The sequence below is a fragment of the Neopsephotus bourkii genome, unplaced genomic scaffold (assembly GCF_033783945.1).
Source record: "Neopsephotus bourkii isolate Nb327-2 ecotype Australia unplaced genomic scaffold, CSIRO-AGI_Nbou_v1 NB_1542, whole genome shotgun sequence".
In the NCBI taxonomy this organism is placed as follows: domain Eukaryota; kingdom Metazoa; phylum Chordata; class Aves; order Psittaciformes; family Psittacidae; genus Neopsephotus; species Neopsephotus bourkii.
In genome coordinates, this window is record NW_026902018.1 from 4,004,577 (window position 1) to 4,022,850 (window position 18,274).

Sequence of the window (18,274 nt, forward strand, 5' to 3'; positions counted from 1 at the left end):
AACCACAGGGTGCCATTTCATGAGATGTCCTATGCCAATTGAGGCGCCCGACACTGCTGAGAAGCAGAGGTCCTGCTCCTGGCTTCCCCATCATCCCTTTGCAATCATATCCACTTCATTCTCTTAGATCCTGTCATGCTGCCACTTACCTTTAGCCAAATTTAGCACATACCTGCCTGCACAATAATCCAATTCATCTTACTGCAGCAGCAGCAAAATAGCCTGGCAAAAAAAGAGTACGCTGCCATTCTAGTGAGCTGAATCAGTTTACCATGTGATTAAGTGAGTGCCAGAGCTAGCACAAGAGCTCCGGGAAGCAGGAGGGGAGGAGGAAAGCTCCTTTTCGGCACAGTAAGCTGTGAATTCAGTTCACCCAGCATGGCAATGAACAAATCACACCTTCAAGCCAACTGGATGCCTGCCAGCTTCACCCACCTCCCCATCCGTGCCAAGCATCAAAGAGATCAAAGACAAGCAGCTACTGTGAACTGTCTCACAACAAACTGTTTGATCATCTGAGCCGACCAACAAGAAGATGCACAGCAAACATTACCCCGACTGAAAGGATCGAGTTGTGACTCAAACCCCACTGCCTCCACACACCTTTAGCTACCGCACCACACAGGTGTGCAATGCCTCTCATGGGTGTCCTGGCACTTCCCTTGGAAGCTTTCACAAACCAGAAAAACAGGTGTCCCAAACACCACATGTTCCTGACAGCGGCGGCTCCCACACAACAGCACAGCTCAGCAAGCCAGTAACATGTGCACATTTCAGCAGGCATCGCCAGGGATGGGATGTGTCAGAACAGGCACAAGCCAGTCCTGAAATCCCCTGATTCACATACTTACCATCCATAAGGAGCCAGTGGCCAGTCAGGACCCAGATAAGGACAAGCATCACAGACAGAGAAAATGAGAGCAGCTCAGCAGCAGTGAAACGCCCGCAGCAGCCAAAGGAAATCCTAGGAACAACACACAAACATTAGCTAGAAGATTTGATGTTTCCATTTAAAGAACAGCAAATGGACCCTGCTGGAACAAGGCTCAACTGCTGCTGAAAGATGCCAAGAACAACTGAAGGGAAGTTCCTCTGCCACAAATAGGTACCAAAACAGCAACAAAATAAAAGCTTTCCTCACGTTCAACTACTGTGTGTAAAGCCCGAACTACAGAGATGGAAAACCCCCCTGCAAATCTTGGCACCTCTCTTGAAATGGTTAGCATGTATGCTATTTCCTGGTGCCATCTGAGATAGTGCCTTCTGCAACATGAACTCCAGCCACAAGGCTAAAAAAAGAAATGGGTTTCAAAACATGACATTAACAGCTGTAATTTTTGGTGTAACTCCAGCCTCTGGAAGACCCAGCATTAAAATCCATGGCCCAAAGTTAATAAGCATTAAAATCCCACACCAAATCCCAGACTGAAATCTCAGACAAAAGGAGCCAAACTTCTTCAAAGCCACTGTTGGGAAATCACGTCCCCTGCAATGGGAGCACACTTCCCAGGCTGGCAAGCAGGGGGGACTTGCACGAATTGTGCTTCCGAGTTTCAAAGTGGAAACATGGTGTTCACACAGGAAGTATGCACAAACATCAGCCCCAAAGGCCTGAGGTCAGTGCTCGGAACCAACGACTCCACTCAAGAATTCTCATTAAAAGAAGTAAATACAACAAACAAGAAGAGGAGCGAAAGGTTTTTCAAGTCCTTACTTGTTTTGAGGTGAACAAGGCCGTGTTAAGTACTGGCACATCGGGAGCAGAAGGAAAGCAAAAGCTATTGTTGCAAGGACTGAAAAAAGAAGACAAGGTAATATTAGTGCATTCAGACCTAACTTCCACAGTACACAAACAAGCTCCTCCAGTCTGAAAAAGCTCTTGCAACAACGCCCTATTATCCTGTGCTGCAGTATTATCAAGGCAAGAGCGGCTCCAAGGTTTTCTGCAGAACTTCTATTGTTAGCAGGCTTTCAAACTTCGGTCAAAATAAAAGCTCTCAAAGGAATGCAGTGGCCAATCCCCAAGCCTTACAAAGCTAAAACGAAGTCTTGCAGCTATTCATGAGCAGCTCAGCAAGGAAACCACTTCTCAAATATTCTGAGTCAAAAACCCAACTGACTGCAAACTGGCAGCGAGGTTCTTGCATAATTCTTCAATATAGCACACAGTCTGCAGAACTCGCGTGGCTTTTCTACTTTTTAGCTCATTTCCCCCCCCCCCCCATCTCACTCTGACCCCTTTCTTTGTTACTGAAACAAGCAGAACTTACAATAAATCACAGCCAGCAGCTGGACACTTCACTTTTATAAATACAAAGCGCTGTACGTTTCTGAAAGCCGGGCAAACCAAACCCGAATGCATCCAGAGTGTTCTCGTTGACGCTGTCTTTTTAAGGAGCATACTTGTCCCATCCACACCCTTGTGAAAACCTTCAGTAACTGCTGGTGTTTACAATCATTTTTCCTTCCAGTTCTTTTAAATATCCTAGCACTGAATTTGCACTAAGGACTGCTTAACAGGCTGCACAGTGAGGGCCAGAAGACACAGACAAGGCAGCAGCACACGTCCAAAACTGCTGCAGTAAGAACTGATGGAAATGAAGGAGTTGTTCAACATGCTACAAATCAAATCTCTGTGCTGCCCTCTACTCACTCCTTACACTGGGGTGGCTGCTGTTGGGTTTGAAAAGGCATTTTTTGTTATCCTCTTGTCAAATGAAGAGGGTGGGAAGGAATCATTCTCTTTAGTGCACAGCATAAGCCGACTGGAGAAAAGAAACAGGGTGCTCAAACCACACACTTCCACCCCTCAATTCTGCCCCTTCTGGTGGGAGAAAGATTAATATAAATGAATAAATAAATTCATTTACAAAGAAAGTTGTAAAAAGCATCTGCAGGCAAAGAGCACGGTGCCAGCCCCAGTCCTCAGTAGTCCCTCAGAGGGGAGGAAACAAGGCAGAATGGGTGGGGAAAGAACGAACAGTCTGAGCGTGGCAGCTCCGCACATGCTGAACTAGGAACCTTTCCAGAGGCACCTGCAAAGATCACTGCCCAGCAAGGCCTGCACCCTGCTGCCCAGGTCCTTGTGCCTTGCCGCCCTGCTCCTTGTGCCACCATGGCTGGAATGACCCTTCATCAGCCCAGAAAAACCCTTTTTGCCCTTGGAATCTCTCCCTTCCCTCCCCCTCCAGCTCCTCTCAGCAGGGAACCCTGCATCTCCTGTCCTGGTATCCCCAGCCGCTGCCACCCCTCATTCAGAGTATAAGAATTAAAATGTAATCACACTAATACATTCTCAGTCTCATTCCTGCCTGTCCAGGCTTCCCATGGAAAGTTTCTCTTCCCTCCAGTCTCAACACCTATTATTCAATGGGCAATCCTTTGGCTTAGCTCCTGCCTGTAGGCAATGAGCCAACTCTTCATCTCTGCCCCCTGCTCAGCAGCTGGTCCTAGCCCTGGGCTGTCTGCTGTGCCTGCCCTTGCTCCTGACTCTTCCTGAGAGACAAATCCTTGTGGGATGAAGGTTTAAGAACCTGTCATCAGCTATAATGCAGAATTTCCCCACATTATCCTCTACAGTCTACAAAAGGAGGATGTAAAATAGCACTACGTCAGCTTCAAGGGACAGAGGGATTGAATCCCACAGCTCCCACATCCCCAGCTCCAGCAGGGTCTGCATCCTGCTGTGTAACTTCTAAGGAGGCTCTGATTTCAGTCTGGGGCCTAAGTCCCCTGAGCTAAATGACACTCTGATGAAGGTCAAGGAAAAGCACAAAAGCATGGTAAACTCAGGTTAAAGAATAAAGACACCCAAGTGCACTGGTCCAAACAGACTCAACCCTCTTAAAGCTGCAACAAGCCCCAACCGACACAAGATCATATGATTACACACCACAAATAAAGTTATAAATGTCAAGGTCATTCTGGAAATAAATGGACCAATAAACATGACAAGTCAAATCTGGTCTTCTGTCATTAATCTTCCCTTATATCTTATATATTTGTGTGACTATATTCCCCTCATATCTACCATATAGCAAACTTTATCTGAAGTAGTAATTGAATTTTAATAGGAAAGACCACGTATGTCACAGGTCAAAGTTACAAAAGCACTATTGAGCAGACCTCTCCAGCACTGTGCTTCCAGAACTGGGCAGGAGCCTCCAGACTCATGTCAAGAGCAGAGATTTAGATTTCACCCACCAACATCGGCCCAATCAAGAGGCTGGAGAGGATGCATAGCTGGGGAGTTAAAACACAAGGGCAAAGCCTGCACTGCATGTACATGATGCAGGAGAGGATGAGAGGTATTTAGGGGGTTACGAATCTTCATAGACTCAGTATGAGGACTGAGGAGTACAACTTCTAAAAGCTGCTGCACATTCGGAGCAGTGGCAAGAGCCTGGCTGCCCTGAGCAGCAGCTTTCAGAACTGCAAAAGGATTAAAAGGCAAATTTATTTATTTGGGTTTTTTTTAATCTAAGTCCTGGAATTGACTTAAATGACAAAGTGTAAATAATACTAACCAGGACCAGTGGGTCTGTAATTTACCTGCAGACAGCAGCTTCATTTTTGTTCTAAATTCAAGCAGTGCAGAATTACAATACTCAAAGGACTAGCGAGACCAGAAGTACAAAGAAAAACTGTATCAAAGCAAACCCCAAAATTAAACTAGGAAAAGAAGTCTCTGGATGGGATCTGCAGAGTTATGCTGTGATCATGTAAATTACCTGAATTACAGAACAGCACGTACAGTTCTAAGCACTGATTTCTAAGTTCTAACTACAGTTCTAAGCACAAGTGAACTTTACATAAAATAACACATTCAGCATCTTTCAGAACACTGGCAATTTATAGTTCAGGAGGCTTAGCAAACCTCCAAGTGGAAAATACTTCTCAAATACTACTTGTCACTTTATTAATAGCCACAGAGACATGAAACTACAACTGTGAAACTAGATTTTTTTTTAATGTTCCAATGTCACGCATTACAACCCTCATCAACAATATTTAACTAAATCAGAGCTTTCTGCTCTATTCCAATTCTTATAAAGAGAAGAAAACTTAAGTCACCTGCTGTGCATATTGTAAAGACAACTTGAACTGAATCAAAGAAGAAGAACATAACTAGGAGAGACACAGACGCTCCGATCGGCAGGAACAATGCCTGGGTAGAATCTATGGTTTGAATACCTGCAGAAGGAAAGAGAGCGACATTTAACTTGGCTGTTCCTTAACCACACACACACTGAGAGCCTGCCCTCCCCACCACCCCTGGGGGCCCTGACAGTATATTCCATTTCAGCACTGCTGCAATAGAGACGTTCACTCCAAGATCTTTGTGCAATGCCATAACTGAGCCCAGCAGTCTGTGCAGAAACACTCCAGCTGCACCACATGGGCACGCGGGCTGGGTGCACAGCAACAGCTCTGCTTGGCAGGACTCAAGAACTAGAAGCTGATAGAAAATGTATGAGTTTTTTCTTGTTATTCATTCTGTCTCTGGTGCAAGCTACAAAAATTAACGTTATTTAGGGATTAGGAATAATAAATCAATTGTACACTTGCTTCATTTTACACTGTTGAACAGGATATATGAAAGTTTTGCTTAAACCTTTCAGCACAAGGTAAAGAGCCTGACCAACAGCAGAGCTGCAGACAGTGTAAGGCTGACCCAGCTCAAGCAAAGGGTGCCTCAGCTTCATATTCCACTTGGGTCAAGGCCACCATGCGCTTAAATTGCATCACTGATTTCAATCACCAGATAACATCAACCCTAACAAAGAAGGGCAGTTTTCAAAGAACACCCAAGTCATTTACCTGGGTTTGAAGCTACCAGCTCAGTTCACCATGTGCTGCCATTGCTCTGTATGTTATAACATGTGAGCATGATCTTTGGTTGGTTTATAGCTGGAAGCAATTCTAAACAGTGCAGAGATACTGAAGTGTTTTATTGTGATTACTTCCCCCACCTCAACCATGCAGTGTGACTACGAGGGAGATTAACTAGGGCACAGGAAGATCTGTACTATCTTTTACCATGAGGTTTTAGAATTAACAAAACTGAGAAGATGGGGCTTTGAAAAGCCCACCCATCCCTGCAGATTCTCATGGTTAACCGGCCTCTGTAGCTGTATTCACCTTTGATCATGAGGGAGGGGAAGAAGCCATAAGTAGTAACCCAGTTAAAAATGTAAGGCACACATTCAAAGAACAGGTTACATCTGAAGCAGATGCTTGATGAGAAGCATCCAAAATGTCTCTAATGAAAAATTAATACAAGACTGAGACCAAAACCCGCTGAACATCACTGGGCTATTCCAAAATAATCAGACACTGCTGCATGAAGCAGGGTTTTACCAGTCCCAGGATTTTAAGGACAAACTTTTAGGTTATCAAACAGAATATCTGTGCAAGTGTTATGCACGTACACATACGGACATGCACATACACGTAAATATGCACACACATTGTTCCTGTGTGTCAGAATGCATCTAGTTTGGTTTTTTGTGTAAGAGTGGCAAGTTGTCTAAATAATGGGTTGCGTACACAACTCATACCTAACAACCTATCTGCGTTCAAACCCCTCAAACACACGAAATACACTCACTACAACTTAGTACCTGTCCTCAGTATTTAACCTTTTTCATAGAGGAAAATCTAACCACTGAGCACAGAGCCCTGACACGGGCACTCTCAGTCCTACACACAAATAGCACAATAAATTTGAAAACTAAAAAGCAGAACTCAGTCACTTGGGGTTTCAGTGTTACTGAGGTCTGGTACAAAAGGGTAAATGAAGTACAACATAGATAGTCCAGCGATGACAGTGCAAAATTCCTGTGTTCTAATCTGTGATTCAGATCTAGTTCCTCCGGCTTTGAGAACAGTGTTTATTCACATGCCCTTCAACTTCCCAAGGGAAAAAAACAAACAAAACAAACCCCCAGCAGTGACATACTACAAACCACCTTGGCATATGGGAATTAGTGCCTGCAGTGTTAAATGTCAAAGTGCTTCATTTCATTTCTGATCATTTTGACAGCTAATCCCTTTAATGTGCTTATTCCCCAGCTCCAGCCTGTCTTCTCTTACTACCCAGATGCCAAAAGCCTCAAGTGTTCATTGCTGAATCACCAAGCACAGCAACCTCTACTCTGCGTTGCCAAGAGAAGCTGTGCTCCAGCAACTATGTAAATTCCAAGAGCCTATATTAAAGAAAAAAGCCCCCTCCCAAAAGCAATATATGTCATTTAATTTATACTTTTAAAGTTGTATTTCTTACTTTAAACAAAGCAACCTTAGCATTCAGGGTTTCCTGAACAGGGCTGCCCACATATCTCACTCCTGTCTTCTAAACTTGCACAAATCTTTCTAGAGCCTAAATTCATATGGCCAGGATACAGCCATATAAATTGCTCTAAGTTAAACTCAGGTGTGAATTTACAGCACATTGTGTGCACTGCATTCCACTGTAACTGTTCACATACATATTTTTACCTGCAAAACAGTGCATCTCAAATGGCCAAACTGCCTGGAATATATTTATAGATTAGAGGGGACAATCACCACACAGCAGTGGACATATTAAACCCCATTCTGAACAGACTGGGTTCTTGTCCATTATAAATGAGTTGCTATGTGAACTCTATACTTTAATTTCTTTATTGACAAAGATGAATCATCCTTATGGATTTCTTAGCATAGGATGAGATCTCTCATTGCTTATGGAGAGGCTAATATGTCATCATGAGAAACTCCAGACAAGAAGAAATAACATTCCCTTCTCAACTGTGTGGTGGAGTTTTTCTGAAGTCAAGTCATTTCCATTTCCAGTAAAACCTGACCAGTTGTGCAGAATGCAACTTTTATGCGTTATGGAAATGTTACATTGATGTTTTAAATCCATGGGCATGATCCAGACAGCAGTATTAGTGTTTGGCAAGATGGCAAGTGCCCAGACAAAACAGCTCTATTCCATCAGGTGAATCTACAACGCACAGAGCTGAAACACATGCACAGATGAGGCCAAAGAGAATGAAACATACTGAAGTGCACAAGAAAGATAAGGAGTAAAGCTAACCCTTACTGTTATTGGTGCTGTTGCCATTAAAAGACCCAGCTGTGCTGCTACTGTCTTTCTCTTTGTCTTGATTCTCAAAGTCCATGTTAAGAGACCTGCAGGAAACAAAGCAAACTTAACAGACAAGTTTTGAACACACCAGCTACCATCTCCTTACCATTCTACCACAGCATGCTGAAAAAACCCTTTAACGCTGGTTACTAGAAAAAACACCATGAATAGTGGAAAAATCAAAGAATAAATAAAATACATAAAATAAATGCTTACAGTTACAGATAAGGCTCCAAGGTACACAGGTTCTAGCAGTGAGACCAGTTACCACAGGGTCTGAGCTGGTAAGTGTTAACAACAAACCATAACGAAGATACTGATCTGTGTCACTGGGAAGTGTTGAACGTGATGGAAATGCAATAAATGGTTCAATACTCTGATGAATTTTAATTCTTTCCAAGTTCTTACTTTGATTCTTTTCAGTCAAATTCAACTGTCAGGTTTCATTTTTAAAAACAAGATTATTTCCTTCCCCTAAAATCTCATTATAAATGATGACCAAAACTAGCTTATGTCTGTTGAATATAAGGTCTTACTTCATCAAATAAATTTCATCAAAGCCTGGGAAGTAACCAGATACGTTTTATGTACACATAGAACAGATGACTAGAGGGAACTCTGGGTAAATAATACAAATTAATACAGTTTAATTAATCCACAGGAACTCAGGACATTTCCCTATGTACCCAGCTCAGTTGTAATTGATTCATCTTTTCATTTGTATAGATAGGCACTTTAAAAGTTCCAAACTAACAGAGTATTCTACCCCCTTTGCCACAGTCTTTAACTTACATGCCAAAATTTGTTAGATGAGAATTTAGAAGTTGCACCAGGAATTTCACTTAAGGTCTGTCTTGGCCAACCAGTATTTCTATCATTACATTCTGTATTGTCTTCAGTAAAAATACTAGCAACAAAGTTGACAGTCCCTCATTCAGATACATGCATGTTATCCATGATTTAGCTGCATATTTATGCATTACAATAATCTGCAGAGAACCACTGTATGGTTCTCACCATACAGCTCCTATCTTACATCTGCAGCAGCACCCAAGTACTTCAGAGTAACTTCGAGGTCAACAGATATTAAACCCCTTTTCAAATTTTGCTGTGAGTAACTGCACTATGCAAAGTTAACAAATTCTATTTGATTTATCAGACAAGTAAAAAATAACCATACTGTTCTATGCAATTCAGCAGGTATGAAAGTTATTTCATTTTATTGTGTATGTTAACTATGCAATGCACAGGTGAGCAATTCTGTCCTGCAGTCATACAAGCTGAAATCAAGCACCCACAGGTCCATAGCAGCAAGACCAGTGTGGGGTACTAAAGAAAGAGGGGTTCAGCAGTTTTACTATATAAAAGAAAAATGAGAAAAAGGCTCTTCCAATGTAAACCTGGTTTGTTTCTTCCATTTCTGTTATGCAAGTGGTATGAAATTAAAGCAGCTTGTTGGCTCAGGCAAAATATGAGGAAGCTTCAACCTCAGACACACAGTACACAGATTATGGATTGTCAGCTAAAAAGTTGTGAAAAATACAAAGAGGAAATGGAAACCACTAAAATTCTATCAAATTAACTTGTTCTCTTAGCTTGTTCTCAAGATCTCTCTGCTCTGCATTTTGCTTGGGATGCCTTTATCCTTCATTCATATTTCCTTTTTCCCTGTTAATGCACTGTAGCCTCATAACTTTCCTCTCAATATAAAAATCAGGGGGGAGGCTGACAACCCCCCAGGACTTGATCCAGGATTCAGACAAACATGACAATTCTTTTCTCAGTGCAGCATTTGACTCCTCTCTGAGTTACTGCAGTTTAGCAAGAACTTCACACCATCGGTCTCCCCATGGCACTGTGCAACTCGTCATTTAAGGGAGTGCTATCAGCAAAGAAAACTGGAAATAAACTATTAGATCTATGGCTTGTGAACAGCTTCAGCCCCTCTGCTTTCACTGCAAGTGTCAGCAATTATTACCTCTAAACATCCCTACCTCAAAAGTAGGCATAAATTAGGTTATTATTTTCACTTAGCAACACAGCTGCTGATCAAAGAATAATTTCCAAGTGGCTTTTGATGTGGCTCTTCCCTCTGCTACAAATTATCACTAAAGTGATCACTAAACCATGTTCCAAGAAAACATCCTCCAAGAAAGTTAAAAATGAAAGAAACTGTAGAGCAAGATCCACTCAAAACTACTGGGCTGTAAAGAAATTGCAAGCTGAGAAACACTTGCTGTTTTGTTCCAGTTTCTGCTGGCCTTCCAAAGGCAGCATTCAGCCAGCACCTCCCATCAGGCAATAAACTACAGGGTTGCTTCTCCTGTGGGCCTTCACAGCTCAAGTTGGTAGGATTTCTAGCACAATGTTTCAAAGCAAGCAGGGCTCAGCCTCCCACAGGGAACCACTCAGTAGGGTTATACTAAGGCCAAAGGAATGAGTAAGCTGCTGGCACATTACTACCATGAAAGTTCAGATTCAGCTATGGATCACCACCACTGCAGTAATGCTTCAGGGAAACCCTGCAAGGGAATATTCTTATGAAACAACGGAGGAAATATGAAAGCAAGAATGTATCTTTAGGGGTGCTTGCAGATGCAATATACTGAGAAGTTACTTTTTAATCTACTCTGGGAGGACAGGCACTGAACAGCTCTGGGACTATGAGAATTGTGGGTTGCCACAGAACTGCCAGACTTTGATTGCTCTAAATCAAAAGCTACAATCAGAATCAGTTACTGACCCGAGACAAGTTAATTCAACCAACTCTCAATGCATATTACAGAGAGCGAGCCTGAAATGTGTTGTGTGCTCTAACATGGCTACAGTCATTTGTAAAACTATTAAAGGACAAGTTCCAATACCAGATCTGGAGTGGGAATAAGAACAAGGGAAACAATAGCAGGAAGTGCACGTAGAAATGGCTTCACTGCTTGTATGGAGTAAGAGTGCCTAAGTCCCATGCCTCTGGTAAGAATATCTCACCTTCCACAGGTATTTTATGTGCACCCACTGTGTGTGCACCTATAGACCACCGCTGTTGTACCATCTGGTGAGAAGGGACTATCCAAACCCTGGCTCACCCTGCCAGCACTGTGGCTATAGATGGTTACGAACTCCAAGCACAGCCTTTCTTTTTTTAATTGTGAAATATGTATCCCGATTTCCATAAACATCAAGCCATAAAGGCAACCATAAGGACACCTTTTGAACTACTTCCTATTTACGCACGTACTTTAGGTACCCAGAGCCTAGAGATAGAAGACACCAGTTTCGTCCCATGCTGCTTGGTTTGGTTTAAAAGCAGATACTTGAACAGGTCGATTCTGGGTTAAATCTGGCTTTGCATAAGCTGAGAGACCATGTCTGGGTATGTGACAGGATAGAAGAAGATTTAGCTGTTACCTGTCTGCAAAGTAACCCCAACATTTAAATGACAGAGAAGCACTTGGATGAGGATAGGTGACTGTCTGCAAGAACCCATAGGAAACAACCTGTTTCAAGCTAAGCTCACCTCTTTAAAACCCCTGAACTAACACATATACTTGCATGCTCCAGTTTACAGCTTGTAATGGTTTAAAGGATTATACTTGCTCCTTTGGCAGTCAATAATAAAATACATCAAGGACTGAGAAACGTTCAGAAGGGTTTGAAGCTAAAACTCCTGACCCAGTGGAAATGTAGGAAGTAAATGTTCACTCATTGACAGCAAGAGAAGCAGGAACTCATTTAAACTATTCTGCATTCTGGATGTGGACTTTCCCCATGATCTATAAGGCATTCTTCCAAATATCTTGAGGGTTTGGGGGTTTTTTGGTGTATTTTGGTTTTGGACAAATGCTGCTTGTATGCACAAAGACAGTGGACAGCATTTCCTCTGTTCCCCTGAAACATCTTGCAATAGATTAGATCCACCACACACATGGATTTTATCCTAATGACTCACCCACCCAATTCTTTCTGATCCTATTACTGCACTTGAGTTTAAGTCACTTGCCATAGCAATACCACAACAACTCTATTTGCTGCTTTTCAGACTGAAAATCAGAAACCAAGCCCACTTTCTGCAACAGGACAGTTAACTAAGAAGTGCTGTTGTATTTTTGTCTTATGACAGCTCCATTTAAGATGAAACACTCAAATCTAGACGAGGGCACCATTGCTGTCATTTGAGAATGAGCACCCTGAGCCATAATATTCCTCTTTCTGGCAAGTCACTTTTCTAAGAAAATTAAGAAAATCCACCCACTTTGCCGGAAGTTTTTATTTTACTACTTTAGGAATTTACAAGACAAATAAAATTTTGCCATTTACTACCATTTGCCATTTACTACCTGGTTTCCTACCACCACTGTACAATTTTCTGTAAAAAACCTGCTTTTGTCCTCACTTGCTCATCAAACAGAACAGGAATTTGTCCAAGCCACCGTCATAACTGCAAGTTCCATCTCAGACATCTGCTAAGGAAACTACTTATAGGAAATTAAACATAGAACTAAGGGTCCCTCTCTTGGTCTGTAAGAGTTTGTATCTTGGGGTCTTGAGGACATGTGCAAAGGAAGTGGACTACAACAGGACATTTCGTCCACTAGTTTGTATCCATCACCATTCTACTACTTCATCCAGTGAGCTGGACTGCGCTGAAGTCTGCAGTCCTTGTTGCATGGGCAATTTTAAATGTAAAGCATCGCACAAGATGGTAAAAGAGCATGTGTATATAGGAATAGGATGGCAAATAGCAGGGAGAGATTTTTAAGAGCAAGGAGCTCTGAGAAGAGCAGGCAGTTTAAGCTCAAGCACTCCTGCTGCATTATGTTTTCACAACTGAATTTTCATAAATGCTATGGCTTCTTGCTATGTTCTTTTTACACAAATGCATAAACTCAAATAGTTGCAAATTGAATTAGTCCCTCAACTGACCCAAAACTTGATGAAAAATACCAAATACATTCTTTTATTTCCTTTTTATTTTCATCATCTCTAGATTTTGTTTTCCTGTTTTATTTCCATCACCAGTGCTGTTACCTAATACTTGTTAAGATAGCTCTTACCAAAAATTGGCTCTTTCATTATATGATCTTATTTGCTTATGATGGCAATTTAAAACCTCTCATCCTAACAGCTGCAGCTTACATCATATGTATGACCATGGCTATATTCTATTTCAGGAATACTCATAGCAGTTCAGAGACTTCACAGTGAGTGTATGGCCTTTTATCATAGACTTGTTAAATGAAGCAATGCTCTTCAAGAAACGAAAGAAAAACATGCCGTATTTAAGCCTGAGAAAAATAATGCTTTCATGCTGTGATTAATCGTTGTTTTAATACATCAGTACAGACTTCATTCCATAGGGGCCACTACATTAAAACAAGCTCCAACACAAAATGCAAGTCTAAAGGGACAAGTGTGCTTTCTCTATAGTCGAGTCTCCTAAAATGGGGCTAATTTCATTTTTGAATATTCAACTTTATTCTGCAGCAGTTCTCAGACACTTTACTGGAATACAACGCTGGTGGTGTTTCCCACTTCTGTATTAAGCTGTTACTCACACTCAAGTAAATAGCACTGGGACTTGGGAATCTTGTTTTACAAGACTTGCTTGCGATCATAAGGACATGCTGAATCAACCAACACTGAAATATTACATGTATCAATGACACCGCATCCCTGTCTCTTGAAAATCCTTTCAAACCCTCCAAAATCCAATTTTACAAAGCTGTCCTCAAGGACTAACTCCTAAGTTATCTTATACATGCTTGTAACTTGACACACAATTTTGTCTTTCAGAAATCTCAATGAGGTATTTTCTTATTCCTTTTCCATTTCCTTTTCAGAAGCAAGGAATAGTTCATTCACCATCAGTCTGACAACAACACAATGAAACAAAAGGCATGGACTCTATTCAGTCACTTGCCATGTTTTTATTAGAAAATGAGACATTCTGGAGAACCTTAGAGAAAAATCTTACCTGAAACTGCCGTAGACTATGAGGAGAATGGAAATCAGGAAGGTAGACACTTGACTGGAATCCACAAGGGAATATGCCCTGGAATTAGGAAAAAGAAGGTGTCACAAGTGTCCATTTCTCCAGTACCATTTACAATTCTTTTTCTTACTATAATACAAATAGAGGATCGATGACAAATCTTTACGGCAGCTCTCTCTAAGGCTCCGGTATCATCTAGGAACGTAAAACCTTTTGCTTGTAAATTAACATTTTATATTCAAGACCACAGCTTGCAAAATCTGTGCAACAACCCAAGAACAATTTAAAAGCCTCGTGGTGATTTATTCTGAAGCCACCACGACAGATTTTTTTCTTCTCAAACAAGTTAAAATTTCTTCAATTGCAGCTAAGGCAACCTGGCACGTAAACGACACTAACCTGGTTTCTGTAAGACTTCTTATGTCTTAACCGATACAGCTAAGCTGCAGTGTGGCAGTCAAGGTTCATTTGGCTCACAAAAAAACCCCAACAAAACCAGCAAAAAACCCAAAACTTCACAACACCCTGCAATATGCATTTATGGAACCAAACACGACTTCCCCATTACATCTTGCAGACCACTTGATACAGGATTCTCGACAGAAATTTCAGCAGAAGCCTGCAAGCCAGATTTACATCAGTTTCCTAATAGAACATACCTACATGCTCAAAGCACAGAAATACAAATCTTAGTATTTGCTGATTTTTCCCCTAACCTTGACAGACCAAACCCTACTCTGTAGCTGACACTGAAACTTCTTTTCATGCACACACAGGAACAGAAGGCAACCTCAACAGGTCCCCATCTGACAGCCAGCTGGGGAGAGTGGGGCTGATGTCCTAGAGGACAGAAAATACTGAAATGGGGACCTTGAGCAATGGACCAACGTGGCAACAAGAGCTCACAACCCAAAAGACATGATCCCTCTGCTTGGCACTTGTGAAGCTGTATTTCAAGTGCTGCCTGCAGTTTCGGGGGGCCCAACAGAGAAAACCACTGGCACACTGGAGTAAGCCAAGCAGGGGGCCACCATGCTGGCAGGGATATGACAGACATAGAGAGGCTTTGGGGGTCACACTACAACTCCCAACAGTTCTTCCACAACTTGTACTAAAGTAACGAAAAGGGAAGAGAATAATGCCCAATGGTAATTGCATGAGTCTTATCCTGCAAAGATGAGAACAAGGTATTTCTGGAAACCAAACAAAAAGACTCATTTCAGCAAGACTATGGATCCGGAACAGAGATAATTGAACTACATGAGTGTTCCAAATTAAATATCACTAGGCAAATAAAAACTAAAGATACAAGACAGTTACAGAATCACTCATCCCACTCCCAATTCAAAAGCAATCTAGAGAAAACTACCAAACCACAAGACACACACTTTAAACTATTTTAATATACAAACACAAACGTGAACCTTCTACTACAGAAATTCAATATTAAAGACCCCTGAAAACCAGACTGCCTCTTTTAGATGAAATTACAGACTTGTGGAACAGGCTTTTTAAGAAATGAGAAACTACTTTGGTTAATCACATAAATAACTTCAACCTAACCCCATGCTGAAAGTAAAATGCAGATGTCTTATTTGCTCAAGAAGCTGGCCAACACATAATCTTAAGTTTTGGGGTTCAGCCATGTTGGACCTTTAGCTTCCAGGCTGGGGAACAGAGATCTTAAAAGCATTCATGAAGATCAATATACTGAAATGCAAATACATGCAATATGTAACTACACCAGTGTATATAAATGTTGATTATAGACAGTATAGTTCATAGCATGTTATTTTTAGCCAATGATTACAGCTAGGCACACACCTAGATGAAACAGCTTAAGGATGAGCATCCTAGTTTTATGTCATGTTACTACCTTCAGAGAGAAGCATTCCTTCCCCAACCTTGAGCAAAGGGAAAGGGAAAGTTTGTATGCTGTGTGGACTTGAGAATCACTAGTGGAATTCGTCTACTAAAAGGACATTCAGGAACTCCAAATTTATAAGAAAAGCAAAATGATTAAATGGAATTTCAACTGGGATTAGACACATGTAGGGTTATGCACTAAATTTTATTAACTGATGTTCATAAAATTCTATTATCATAAATTGGCAAATACTTTTGAGATGAACAATGTTTTCTATATAATTCATCATTCAGCAGCAACTTTGGAAGCTATGATAATTAAAATGCCATTTTATCATAATTACTAAACATTAGTTAAAACAAGGCTGTAAATGTTAGAAAGATTCATGAAACAGATAAAATAAGGATGATACATGGATCACGGATCAGCCCTGAGCATCATCCAGTAAGCTGTCTATTAAAAACTGAGGGCCCTTTGGTACAATGAAAGAAATTGAATACATGTAAACTCATTCTAAACAATGATCTCATATACCATAACCCTACTGATAGACTGCAGTGATGATGAAGACAGCTATCTGCTGATTCTGTGCAAGGGGGAAACGTGAATTAAAGTCCTTCCATCATACACAAGAACAGTGAAATAGTGCAATTATAAACTCAGACCAGTGATGCTTCCTGACCCCTCCACACAGAGATCTTATAGCAAGGCATCCTAAAAACTCAATGCTGGTATCAGAAAAAATTCATGTTCCTTCATACAGGGACCAGGAAGATACAGTCACACTTTCCTTCTTCCTGAGGCAGCTGGAAAAAGAGCAACACAAACCAGACACAGCATGACAAGCCTGAGAGTAATTGCACAGCAGGAATCAAGCAAGCAGCTCAGGCAGGTCCAGATTCCAGTCAAAGTTTCCAACACAAGTAGCCCACAAGCAAATCTCAGGAATAATTTCACAGTGCTGAAGGGAATCTCATCGTAGTAAACCCCTGCATCTTTTAACATTCTATAAGGTACAGCCCAAAACCTGAAAACAGATCTGCTTCTTAAAATCCTAATCACTGGAAAGTTCATTAAGAACCCTGGACCCCAAATAGACACTTTCTAATGCATTAATCTAGACTAGAGATAATAAGCAGATGACAGCATCACATGAAAGAATCGAGAAGTAAGGCTGCCTCAAAGGTTTGAATGTTATTCAAAATGCCAGTGATCTGCAAACCCATTTGTATTTTTAACTGAAATTTAAATGACCTTCTACAAGTTCAACAGAGTCCATCTGCATCTAACTGGGTTCTCCTACATTTCAAGTATGCGAGTTCACATACTCCCACAGCCAAGCACAGCATCGGTGCTACTTTCCAACGGGATCAGCCAGAACCAAACCAAAAACCTACACTAATGCCATTTTTCAGAAGCTGGAGTAGACTTTGTACAGTCACATTTAACCAGCCTTCCACTGCACGGATGAAATGAAACCATCTTCCTTCTACAAGGTACTTGTGGAAAATTAAGCGTTTCATCTCAGAACAAGTAGCGGAAAATGTACAGAAAATACCTGTAACAAACCCATGCATTGTTACCCTCTGACTTAAAAACTGATTGTAGAAGCAATTCTCAGTACTTACTACATGACAATCCATGAAGATCATTATTCCTCCCTCTCATTCTGAAAGTTAATGCTGGATACAGCCATGCTAAAGACTGCTGTCTCGTGAAGGACTTACTCCAGAGCAGTTCACCTGCGTGCTATGTTACAAGAACAGCTACCCACCAACCCCTTTTCATACTCTGGTATATATGCAGAACACTGCTCAAAATACAAAAGACAAGTGGTTTCCCAGGGAAATACCTTTTTAAGGATTCTTATGCTACAACACCTGAAATTCAACATCCTTCTGGGAAAGTCTGATTAAGTAACTTACTTCCAAACTATCAGACAGATTATCACTCAGTCAAGTAACAAATAACTAAAACTAATTATTAGACCCATGTATTTCACAAAAGCAAACACACTGATGGCTCACTTTCCTCTGCAAGCTCCTTTGCTCAGCCAGCTAGTGAGAGGTGACTTCCCAAATGCTTTCTCTACAACTCAAAATCTCACTCTGAACCTGCATTTTTACATGGCTGAGCTCAATTTTAGCTAATTCTCTGCCATCAGGCATCTATTTCTGGCAGCTTCATGAGCAAGTGCTTACAACACAGAGCCTGCTAAGGCATGCCAAGACAGAGACACAGCAAGCACTGTTCTGTAACATATTCTGTGTGTCAGCCCTACAGC

At 41.3% G+C, this 18,274-nt stretch overlaps 1 protein-coding gene across 2 annotated transcripts in view; it reads right to left on the bottom strand.

Annotated features, from left to right (window-relative positions):
- The window catches only part of SPPL3 (signal peptide peptidase like 3), a 59,113-nt gene that overhangs the window by 10,630 nt on the left and 30,209 nt on the right, over positions 1-18,274 (bottom strand). For both annotated transcript variants that reach the window (XM_061370626.1, XM_061370627.1), the window contains exons 2-6: positions 14,106-14,183; positions 8,090-8,178; positions 5,074-5,193; positions 1,715-1,793; positions 852-964 (exon numbers count right to left, since the gene is read on the bottom strand). In XM_061370626.1, coding sequence (XP_061226610.1) covers positions 852-964; positions 1,715-1,793; positions 5,074-5,193; positions 8,090-8,178; positions 14,106-14,183 — 479 coding nt within the window. The remainder of the gene's footprint in view (positions 1-851; positions 965-1,714; positions 1,794-5,073; positions 5,194-8,089; positions 8,179-14,105; positions 14,184-18,274) is intronic.